At 43.7% G+C, this 11,138-nt stretch overlaps 1 protein-coding gene across 2 annotated transcripts in view; it reads left to right on the top strand.

The window, feature by feature from the left end:
- Nucleotides 1-3,310, top strand: part of LOC144492905 (annexin A5-like) — a 74,100-nt gene extending 70,790 nt beyond the window's left edge. Inside the window, exons 13-14 of one of the 2 annotated variants that reach the window (XR_013497653.1) lie at nucleotides 2,028-2,909; nucleotides 3,065-3,310. Coding sequence is in view for 1 of the 2 variants with exons in the window: in XM_078211513.1 (XP_078067639.1) it covers nucleotides 2,028-2,090 (63 nt within the window). In the remaining variant the exon portion in view is untranslated. Of the gene's footprint in view, nucleotides 1-2,027 lie in introns of both variants that reach the window. The other variant, XM_078211513.1, reaches the window with a different exon arrangement.
- Nucleotides 3,311-11,138: the final 7,828 nt, after the last annotated feature.

The following is an 11,138-nucleotide window of genomic DNA, read 5'->3' on the forward strand; positions in this document are numbered from 1 at the left end:
GAACAAATAGGCTTTTATTAGCAAAAGACTTGGAGCACACCCATGCTGATGAACTGGTCCAGAGACTGAGGCAGGGGGGTGGAGAGCAGTCACCTTTATATCTGGACCGGGGGGGAGGAGTCCCAGGCCGGGCTGGCAGGGGCATGCCCAGGCATGTCACACACACACACACACACACAGGCAATAAGCTAACAGTGGTTTACCACACAGGATAAATTTGAAATGAAAACAGCTACATAATTACAGTGGCTATTCCTTAAAAGCATATAGTTGGCTATGAAGTACCTTAGGACATCCTAAGAATGTGGAAGGTGCTAAATAATTTTAAGTTTGTTCTTGTTTCCTGATGTCTTGAGCACAATAATGAAACAGTCAGGCTTCAATTGACCCTCATACATTGATGGCGGTAAAAATGGAGGGCAAAATTGCTGGAACAGGATAAAAATAATGTGTGAAGAATGTGGAGGGACAATAGTGTGATAAGAACTTCAATCAACTTCATATAACGTGGGTGTATTTAAATGAAAACGGCCTCGGCGTTAGTCAATGTGGTAGAAGATTGCTTTCTCTGACCCAGTGTTACAGACGTCACTAGGGATAACACTTACCGTGACCATATCCTTGCACAGAATCAGGACAGCATTCATATTTTAAGTAGTATCGCAACCTTTAAATGCTATGAATCACATGATTCAATTTCAGATAATCAGACAATTGCCACAGCAAAGTCATAAGGCCAAACCGTGACTTTGAAAATGCAAACTACAAAGGAATGAGGGGAATTAAGAGAGAGTGATTGACCTGTTCTACTGTCATCTTAGTTGAGAAATGGAACGAGTTTAAACTATAATGTCAGGGCGGCACGGTAGCACAGTGGTTAGCACTGCTGCTTCACAGCTCCAGGGTCCCGGGTTCGATTCCCGGCTCGGGTCACTGTCTGTGTGGAGTTTGCACATTCTCCTCGTGTCTGCGTTGGGTTTCCTCCGGGTGCTCCGGTTTCCTCCCACAGTCCAAAGATGTGCGGGTTAGGTTGATTGGCCAGGTTAAAAATTGCCCCTTAGAGTTCTGAGATGCGTAGGTTAGAGGGATTAGCGGGTAAATATGTGGGGGTAGGGCCTGGGTGGGATTGTGGTCGGTGCAGACTCGATGGGCCGAATGGCCTCCTTCTGCACTGTAGGGTTTCTATGGTTTCTATGTTGAATACTGTTTGTGAAGTTTAGTCGAACAAGGCTCAGAATGATGAACTGGACAACTAAAATAGAAATTATAAAAAATATACAAAGCCGTAGGGGAGAGGAGATGGTGAACTTTAGGAGGAATATTTAAACATTAAACTGAAAAGTGCCAGAAGGCAACAGAATTTGAATAAAGGCAAGTGCTGCTAGAAAGTATTCTGCATTAAATATGTAGAATAATTTCTTAAATAGGGTAATTGGCATAGACTTTGAGAATACCCCAAGTCCACTTTTATGTTACAGTGGGCATTTTGCAACTAACCTAGGTGCCAATATCTTTCTCCAGACACTCATTCACTTTCCTGAGTTTCTGTGCATTTCCCAAAGCCTCCGAGAAGATTATCTGCCTGCATTGCAGCTCCAAAAGATTAAAGGCATTTAGGGTTGCATTGACGGATCACCCGTTTTGCTATTTGTGATGTCTGTCACATTTTTCCATTTAAAATGTTATAGAAGAAACTGCTTTGAGGTCTTGAGATGGATCTTTCTGACAAAAGGTTTGTATGGAAAACTTCCATGTGGTCTGAGTGGAAATTTATCCTGTACAGTTCTCTGTTAGCTTGCTTTATTTAAGCTTGTCATCAAGCCATTAATGCTCTCATTCCTATTTACAAACTATTACGAGTAAGTGCTATAAATAACAAGATCTCTGGTATTGTCAAGGGGAGAGTTTATCCTCCATCAGGACTGGATGTAAGTCTAATGTTTTCTGAACGATTCAGCTTAATATCACAGAGATAAGCATATGTTTACGCTGCGGGGTTGTATTAACAAATTCCTTTTCTTCTGCAGAGTGATACTTCGGGTGATTACAGAAATGCCCTGCTCAGCATGTGCGGTGGTGAAGATAAATAATGCTCCTTGTGAAGAAATCCATTTTACATACAGCTCTGAAGCTTTGATCTGTATGATTACTTAAACCAGATATCATTGTAACGCAGATTTTTTAATGAACTAAAGCATGTGAAAGGATTATTTTTTTTAACACTTTTAAAGGAGGACTGTGATAAGTCCTCATTCTCTGTTTGTGATATATGTCATTAACAATTGACCACCACAGTACAAGCATCGTCTTATGTGACGGAAGGCTGCCACAGAAGTTAACAATTCCCCTCTCGTCTCAATGGCATCCATTCTGTTGAGTTTAATAGCTTTGCAACTTAAACAAGCTTGTTTTTTCCATAATCCAGTTAATGCAGCTGCCAGCTTTAAAGCTTTTTTTAATTGTCATAACAGTCTGTCTGAAAATTTATTGGATAATTATAAACTTGTGAAAATATTCTGAGATGAAAAATTGGACCAATATGAGATAACTAAAGCCAAACATTTGTCTTTGTCTTACTCCTGAGGGAGCCAAGAATTTTACTGATCCATCAAATGAAGGAGACTAACTAAAATCAGTATTAAAAATGTTCTCAGAAATGATTTTCTTAGTCCTGATTGCCCTTTGTTATGACTTCTGTTGCTTTGCTGCCCTTACCTTGAGTACCAAGATATTTGAGAATATTTCTATTAGGAGATTGAGATCACTACATAGATGGATATTTAGAAGACTGTGGGAAGTTGCTCTGTCTCTGTAAAATCGTCAGTAACAAGACCAATCTTAGCCATATCTGGGAGCATGAGAGCAAATTGTTGGCGTTACAGTTTCTCTACAAGTTACATTTGAAAGCTGTTTACCCTTTAGACCAGCGGTCTCCAAACTTTTCAGTACGAGGGCCACATCATATATTTTACACATTTTCGTGGGCAAAGAAAAAGATTCGTTTTATAAATGATTGAATATTTCAAGTTGCTGCGGGCCGGATGTGACCCGCTGCGGGCCGTAGTTTGGAGACCCTTGCTTTAGACCATGCACTATCCCATCCACTTTGAAGTAACATGAGTTCTTGCCACAAAGATCTCTTAGTTCTTTAGCTGACATAAAAATAATACCAATAATATGCCAGCTTCCATTCTGTAGTAGACTGGGGTGGGCACAGTAAGAAGTCTCGCAACACCAGGTTAAAGTCCAACAGGTTTATTTGGAATCATGAGCTTTTAGAGCACTGCTTCTTCCTCAGCTTCCATTCTGACACAAACGGATTACCTTGAGCCTCTCTGGTGTTTGCTGTTAAATCTCAGTTTTGTGTAACAACGAAAAACAGCTCCCAAAGACTCAAAGCCTTTCTCAAAATGTCTGAATTGCTGTATGTTAATGTAAAATAACAGAGTAAATGATTACCCATCAATTTATGGCAACGTCCACCAAGTATTTTCTGTGGCAGTAACTGCTTGTGATGCGTCATGTATAGTCTACAAATAAATCTGTGAAAAATGTGTGTATCCTTTTTGCTTCCATGTGTCTTTCAATATGTCTCAGATACATTTTTTTCATCCTGCAAACAATTAATAAGGTGCATTGAATGTGAACATGTGAGAGAATGAGAATCAACAATTATTGTCTTGAGATTAATGTAAAACAGTTGTCTTCCTTTAACTGCACTAAATCAGGATTAACTTTAAATTGTACATTAAATTAATATTAGGATATTTTTAAAACATGCTCGAGTCTTTCTAACACTGGAGTTGGATCAGCAGTTTATTGAACACCAAAGGCATGGGTGGATTTACTTTACAAGGATTCAGACACTGTCTTTATAGTTGCTTTCAAGTTGAAGTTTTTCCGACTTAGGTTATGCTTTGCTCAGGATGTGACTATGGGAGAGCACTTGATAATCTGGATTGATTCAGCTGCTTGTATTCTTGCTGGAGAATTTGTGTTCTCGGTTTTAGTGTCATTCCACATTTAACCCTTTCCTAGGGAGAGGCAGTGATGTAATGGTATTGTCACTGGACTAGTAATCCAGACACCAGGGCAAATTCTGGGTACCTGGGTTCAAATCCCAGATGGTGAAATTTGAATTTGTAGTCTAATAATTGTTGTTTAAAAGCTCATCTTGTTCATTCATGTCCTTTGGAGAAGAAAATCTGCCAACCTTGCATGGTTGACTCTTAAACGCTCTTTGAAATGGAGGGCAATTACAGATGGGCCATAAATGCTGGCCCAAAATTTTAAAGAAATCCTAAAACACGGGGAGTGTAAGTAAGTTTGGAGAAATCTTGATATTGGCCTCACAACTTCAAATTGCTTAGATTACTGGAAAGTCTATTCAGTATAAAATCAGGTCTTGGAATTGATAGTAACATAGTCATAAAACATCAAACTGGAAGATTGTGGAACGTAGAATCATAGAATCCCTACAGTACAGAAGAGGCTATTTGGCCCATCAAGTCTCTATGACTGCAAGTCTGCACTGACTCTGACAGAGTATTTTACCCACGTCCTCTTCCCCACCCTATCCCTGTAATCCCACACATTTACCAAGGCTAATCCCATCTAACATACACATCTTGGGACACTAAGGGGCAATTTAGCATAGACAATCCACCTAACCTGCATATCTTTGGAGTTGGGAGGCACCCGCAGGAAACCCACGCCCATCCTTACTGATTGTGGTCTGTGAGTTAGGAAGTTCAGGATGCAGTCACAGAGGAAGGAGGCGAGCCCCAGGCCACAGAGTTTGGAGATGTGTTTCATAGGAATAATGGTGTTGAAAGCTGAGCTGTAGTCAATAAATAGGAGTCTTTGTTATCCAGGTGTTCCAGGGTTGAGTGTAGGGCCAGGGAGATGGCGCCTGCTGTGGACCTGTTACGGCAGTAGGTGAACTGTAGTGGATCCAAGCAATCTGGGGCGGCACAGTGGTTAGCACTGCTGCCTCACAGTGCCAGGGTCCCAGGTTCAATTCCGGCCTTGGATCACTGTCTGTGTGGAGTTTGCACATTCTCCCCATGTCTCCGTGGGTTTCCTCTGGGTGCTCTGGTTTCCTCCCACAGTCCAAAGATGTGTGGGCTAGGTGGATTGGCCATGCTAAATTGACCCTAGTGTCAGAGGGATTAGCAGGGTAAATGCATGGGGTTGTGGGGATGGGGCCTGGGTGGGATTGTGGTCGGTACAGACTCAATGGACCGAATGGCCTCCTTCTGCACTGTAGGGATTCTATGAATCTGGGAGGCTGGAATTGACTTGTGCCATGACTAACCTTTTGAAGGACTTCATAATGATGGATGTCAGAGCCACCGGGCGATAGTCACTAAGGCACGCTGCTTGGTGTTTCTTTGGTACATGGATGATGGTCGTTGTCTTGAAGCAGATAGGGACCTCAGATTGGTGTAAAGAGAGATGTAAAGATGTCTGCGAATACCCCTGCCAGCTGGTCCACGCAGGATCTGAGTGCTGGTCCAGGTACTCCATTCAGGCCACTCGCTTTCTGTGGGTTGACTTTTGAGAAGACTGTTTTGACATCCACGATGGTGACCTTGGATACGGGTTTGGCCGAGGCTTCCAGGGTGGAGGGTGTGCTCTCACTCACCTCTTGCTCAAGTGAGCTTGGAATGTGTTGAGCTCATCGGGCAGGTGAGCATTGGAGCCAGCGATTTTCCTTGCTTTCATCTTGTAGCCTGTTATTTCTTGCAGACCTTGCCATTGTCGGTGGGGTTGTGTGTGGCCAGCCAGGGATTCTGGCTTGGTCCGGCACTGTCTTTTGGCATCTTTGATGGGTCTTCGTAGATCATACCTGGATTTCTTGTATAGGTCAGGGTCGCCTGAGACCTGGACTTCACCAAGGAGCGGATATTCCTGTTCATCCATGGTTTCTTGTTGGGAAACATGGATTTGCTTCTTCGCCACACAGAGGGAACAGGAGTTGGGGATGAGAGGAAGACTGGGAAGCAGGGATTGAATGTAACTTGGAGAGTTTTGGATAAGCTCAAGTTTAATGATGATAGAAGATGGGAGGCTGGCCAAAAGTTCATTGGAATAGTTGAAGGTTTATCAGAGATTTTGAGAATGATGAAATGTATTGAAAAGGATAGAACAAGTAGGAAGAAACTGTTTCCTCTGATGGTTGGGTTGGTTGAATAAGTTTAAAAATTGGCATGTTTCAGTCTTTACCCTACTGAACTAAATTTTTAAATCTAATTTTTTTATTCATTCATGCGATGTGGGCATCATTGGCTGGGCCAGCATTTATTGCCCATCCCTAATTGCCCTTGAACTGAGTTGGCTTCCTAGGCCATTTCAGAGGGTATTTAAAAGTCAACCACATGTGAGTTGTACGGCAGATTTCCTTCCCTAAAGTGAACCAGATGGGCTTTTTATGACAATCGACAATGGTTTCATGGTCATCATTAGACATTTATTTTGAGATTTTTATTGAATTCAAATTTTATCATTTGCTGTGGTGGGATTCAAACCCGAGTCCCCTAGATTACTAATCCAGTGACAACACCACCATGCCATCATCTCCCCTTCGCATTGCATATTGGACAAACAGTCTGACCAATCAGAGACATCGAACGGGCTAAAAGGGGGTGGTGAAATAGAGTTGATTGTGAAACTGACAAAGCTTGAATGAGATCCACATCAATCCCTGAGTTTTCCCCCATGAGAGAGTTACAGAACATTGATTTCATTAAGATCATTCTGAATTCCATAGCCCGGGCTTGTGTGCCAGGACCTTTATCCAACCTAATTATAAAGAGTTAAATTGTTTTCTCTTGCAATGCTTTAGATTTGGGAAATGGATCAAATTGAAGCAGGTAGATGTGACAGTACAAGCACCATAGTGTTTGAAGAGAGATAATTGCACTTTAGTGAGGACCAACAGCTGCTAACCTGAGTGTGGTGACTGTCCCTTTAAGGGCAGAATAGCAGAAGAGGATCACTTGGCCTGAGGGACCAATTGGGACTAAGTGGGTAATCACCCCGGGGTGGAGTCCTATCTGGGCAGAAGACAGTCTGAAGACATGTACTAGAGCAGTCGTTGAAGCTGTCAATCTCTACAGTTTTTCCTTGTTAATAAATACCCTTTGTGTTCCTGACAAAGTCTTTACACTGTGTGAAAAAGCCATTCTGTTTAAGAAAGCCTTTGTAAATTATGTCCATGGTAATAAGAAATGATTAGTGTTTTATTTGTCTGATATATGATGCTGTGTGACTTAAGCAGGTCCAGTAAAAGTGGTGGGTGCTGTACAGTCTTTCTCAAGCATGCTCTATTAGAGGGAGGAGTTTATCAAACTCAGCACTAGATGGAGCTATTGGGAAATGGTTGGAAAATGGTTCTCAGACTTGGGTTGTGTGAGTGCTCCTTCAGCAAGGCTGCAAAGCTCACTGGGGTGAGGCGATGGCTTTGTTTATAGAGAAATTTTACCTTTCCCTGCTAGATTTTTCCCTCCATCCCAATGGATAAATCTGTCAAAATAAATCTTGCTTTTGAGTTATATCTTTTCTGTATTTTTCAAATTGCAGTTTTTCAGCTGCAAGAGGTGGCTGGAAATGTGTAAAATGATAGTATGGGTGGGGTGTAGCAGGGAAGGCTGGGTCCATTCCCAGTCAGGGTGGGTCCATTCCCAGTCGGGGGGGGGGGGGGGGGGGCGGGGGGGGGTGTCCCTCTCAGCCTGAAATGTTGGCTGAGCTGCACTGGTTTCTGGTTAAACATAGTCTAGATCTGAGAGTTCTCAGTGGAGACAGTGATGTTCACCTCCTCCCTCCATCGGTCATGGTGCCTGTTCCCGTTTTTAAGGAGCAGTAGTGATCTGCGCTTGCGCAATGTCACAGCTAGAGAGTGGCAGCAGAGGATGCAATGTTAAGCTCGCTAAGTACATAATACATTCAAATTCATGCTAATTAGGTTTGTTCCCATCCTGGCCGTTGACCTGATCACGTTATCGGAAGGAGGCCCGGGGAGATCGTGTTCTGAAATCTTGTCGGCACAAATCCTGTTTTTGGCCCCTCGCGAGATTTGGCAGCCATTACGGGATCTACGCTCCTGGCTGACGGGCCTGCTAAATTGTGGCCATAGTTTCTAGAAATTTCCCTATCACTGAAGTCAAACTGACTGGTCTATAGTTGCCAGCTTTATCTTTGCACCCTGTTTGAACAAGAGTGCAACATTTGCAATTCTCTTGTCCTCTGGAACCAGCCCTGTCTAAGGAAGACTAGATAGAGGATTATCACGAGTGATTCTGCAATTTCCATTCTCACTTCCCTCCGTACCCTTGGATACATCTCATCCAATCCTGGTACCTGATCTATTTTAAAGTATTTGTTTAATAATCCTGTTTCCACTTGCAAGTCCCTTTTTATTCTTAATCAGCCCTATTCTTTCTTTCACCACCCTTTATTATTCATGCTCTCTCCCTGCTTTTCTTATTAGTTTTTTCACTTTCCCCTCTGCTCCTTCTATATTCAGCCTGATTCTCCATTGTAATTTCTACCTACACCTGTCACTCATGCAGTTCTTCCTTTTTTATCTTCATCTGTACCTCTCTCATCATCCAGGGCACTTTGCATTTATTTGTCCTACCTTTCCCCTGCAAAGGAGTATACCTTGACATTGCCTGCAATATTTTTTCATTAAAGGTGGCCTTTTGTTCAGCCACATCTTTTCCACCAATGTGGCACAGTGATATTGCCGCTTGGCTGATAATCCAGAAACCCAGAGTAATGTTCTGGGTGCCATGGCACATGGTGGAATTTAAAAACTCAATAAGATATCTGGAATTAAAAGTTTAACAATGACCATGACTCCAGACCCACAGTAATGTGGTTGACTCTTAAATGACCTAGCAAGTTATTCAGTTGTGTCCAACCGTTACAAATGGAACAAAAAGGAATGAAACTGGATGGACCATTTGGCATCGACCTAGGGACGACAATGGCAAACTCAGCACTGTTGACCCTGCAAAGTCCTCCTTTCTGAGGGCTTGTGCAAAAATTGGGAGAGGTGTCTCACAGAACAGCCAAGCAACAGCCTGATATAGTCGTACTCACGGAATAATACCTTACAGACAATGTCCCACACACCACCATCACCATTCCTGCCTGTGCCACCAGCAGGATAGACCCAGCAGAGGTGGCGGCGGTACAGTGGTATACAGTCAGGAGGGAGTTTCCCTAGGAGTCCTGAACATCGACTCAGGACCCCATGAAGTCTTATGGGCATCAGGTCAAACATGGGCAAGGAAACCTGCTGATGAATCAGTATTCCTCCATGTTGAACACCACTTGGAGGAAGCACTGAGGGTGGCAAGGGCAGAGAATGTATTCTGGCTGGGGGACTTCAATGTCCATCACAAACACTGACTCTGTAGTACCACCAGAGACCCAGCTGGCCGGGTCCTAAAGGCCATAACTGCTGGACTGGGACTATGGCAGGTAGTAAGGGAGCCAATAGAGGGGAAAGTGTACTTGACTTCATTCTCACTAACCTGCCTGCCGCAGATGCATCTGTTCATGATGGTATCAATAAGAGTGACCACCGTACAGTCCTTGTGGAGATGAAGTCCCACCTTCACATTGAGGATACCCTCCCTCGTGTTGTGTGGTATTCCCACCATGCGAAATGGGATAGACTTCGAACAGACCTAGCAGCTCAAGACTAGGCATCCGTAAGATGCTGTGGGCCATCAGCAGCAGCAGAATTGTACCCAACTACAATCTGTAACCTGATGGCCCAGCATATCCTCCACTCTATCAGCAGTGTCAATCCAGTAATTAACGCTGATCCAATGGAGAGTGCTGGAGGGCCTGCCAGGAGCAACACCAGGTACACCTAAAAACGAGGTGTTAGCCTGGTGAAGCTACAGCACAGGATTAAAAGCAGCAAGTGATAGAGCTGAGCAATCCCAGAACCAACGGATCAGATCTAAGCTCTGCAGTCCTGCCACATCCAGTCGTGAATGGTTGTGGACAATTAACCAACTCACTGGAGGAGGAAGCTCCACAAACATCCCTATCCTCAATGATGGAAGAACCCAGCATATCTATGCAAAAGACAAAGCTGAAGCATTCGCAGAAACTTCAGCCAGAAGCGACAAATCGATGATCCATCTCATGAGGTCCCCAGCATCATAGATGCCAGTCTTCAGCCAATTCATTTCACTCCACATGATATCAAGAAACAGTTGAAGGCACTGGGTACTGCAAAGGCTGTAGGCCCTGACAACATTCTGGCTATAGTACTGAAGACATGTGCCCCAAAACTTGCTGCTTCCCTAACCAAGCTGTTCCAGTACAGCTACAACACTGGCATCTACCTGACAATGTGGAAAATTGCCAAGATGTCCTGTACATAAGAAACAGGACAAATCCAACCCGGCCAATTACTGCCCCATCAGTCTACTCTTGATCATCAGTAAAATGATGGAAGGTGTCATCAACAGTGCGATCAAGCAGCACTCATTCAGCAATAACCTGCTCACGGATGTTCAATTTGGGTTCAACTAGGGTCACTCAGCTCCTGACCTCACTGCAGCTTTGGTTCAAACATGAACAAAAGAGCTGAATTCTAGAGGTGAGGTGAGAGTGACAGCCCTTGACTTAAAGGTAGCATTTGAGCAAGTATGACATCAAGGAGCCCAAGGAAAACTGGAATCAATGGGAATCAGGGGAAATCCCTCCACTGGTTGAAGTCATACCTGGCACAAGGAAGATGGTGTGTTGATTGGAGGTCAATCATCTCAGCTCCAGGACATCACTGCAGGAGTTCCTCAGGGGAGTGTTCGCAGCCCAGCCATCTTCAGCTGCTTCATCAATGACCAGCCTTCCATCATAATGTCAGAATGTGGATGTTCACAGATTACTGTACAATGTTCAGCACCATTTGTGACTCCTCATATTCAATCAGCCCATGTCCAAATGCAGCAAGACCTGGACAATACCCGTGCTTGGGCTGACAAGTGGCAAGGAACATTCATGCCACACAAGTGGCAGAAAATGACCATCTCCATCAAGAGAGGATCTAACCATCGCCCCTTGACTTTCAATGGCAGTACCATCACTGAACCCCCACTTGCATTCTC

This window comes from Mustelus asterias, chromosome 1 (genome assembly GCF_964213995.1).
Source record: "Mustelus asterias chromosome 1, sMusAst1.hap1.1, whole genome shotgun sequence".
Lineage (NCBI taxonomy): Eukaryota > Metazoa > Chordata > Chondrichthyes > Carcharhiniformes > Triakidae > Mustelus > Mustelus asterias.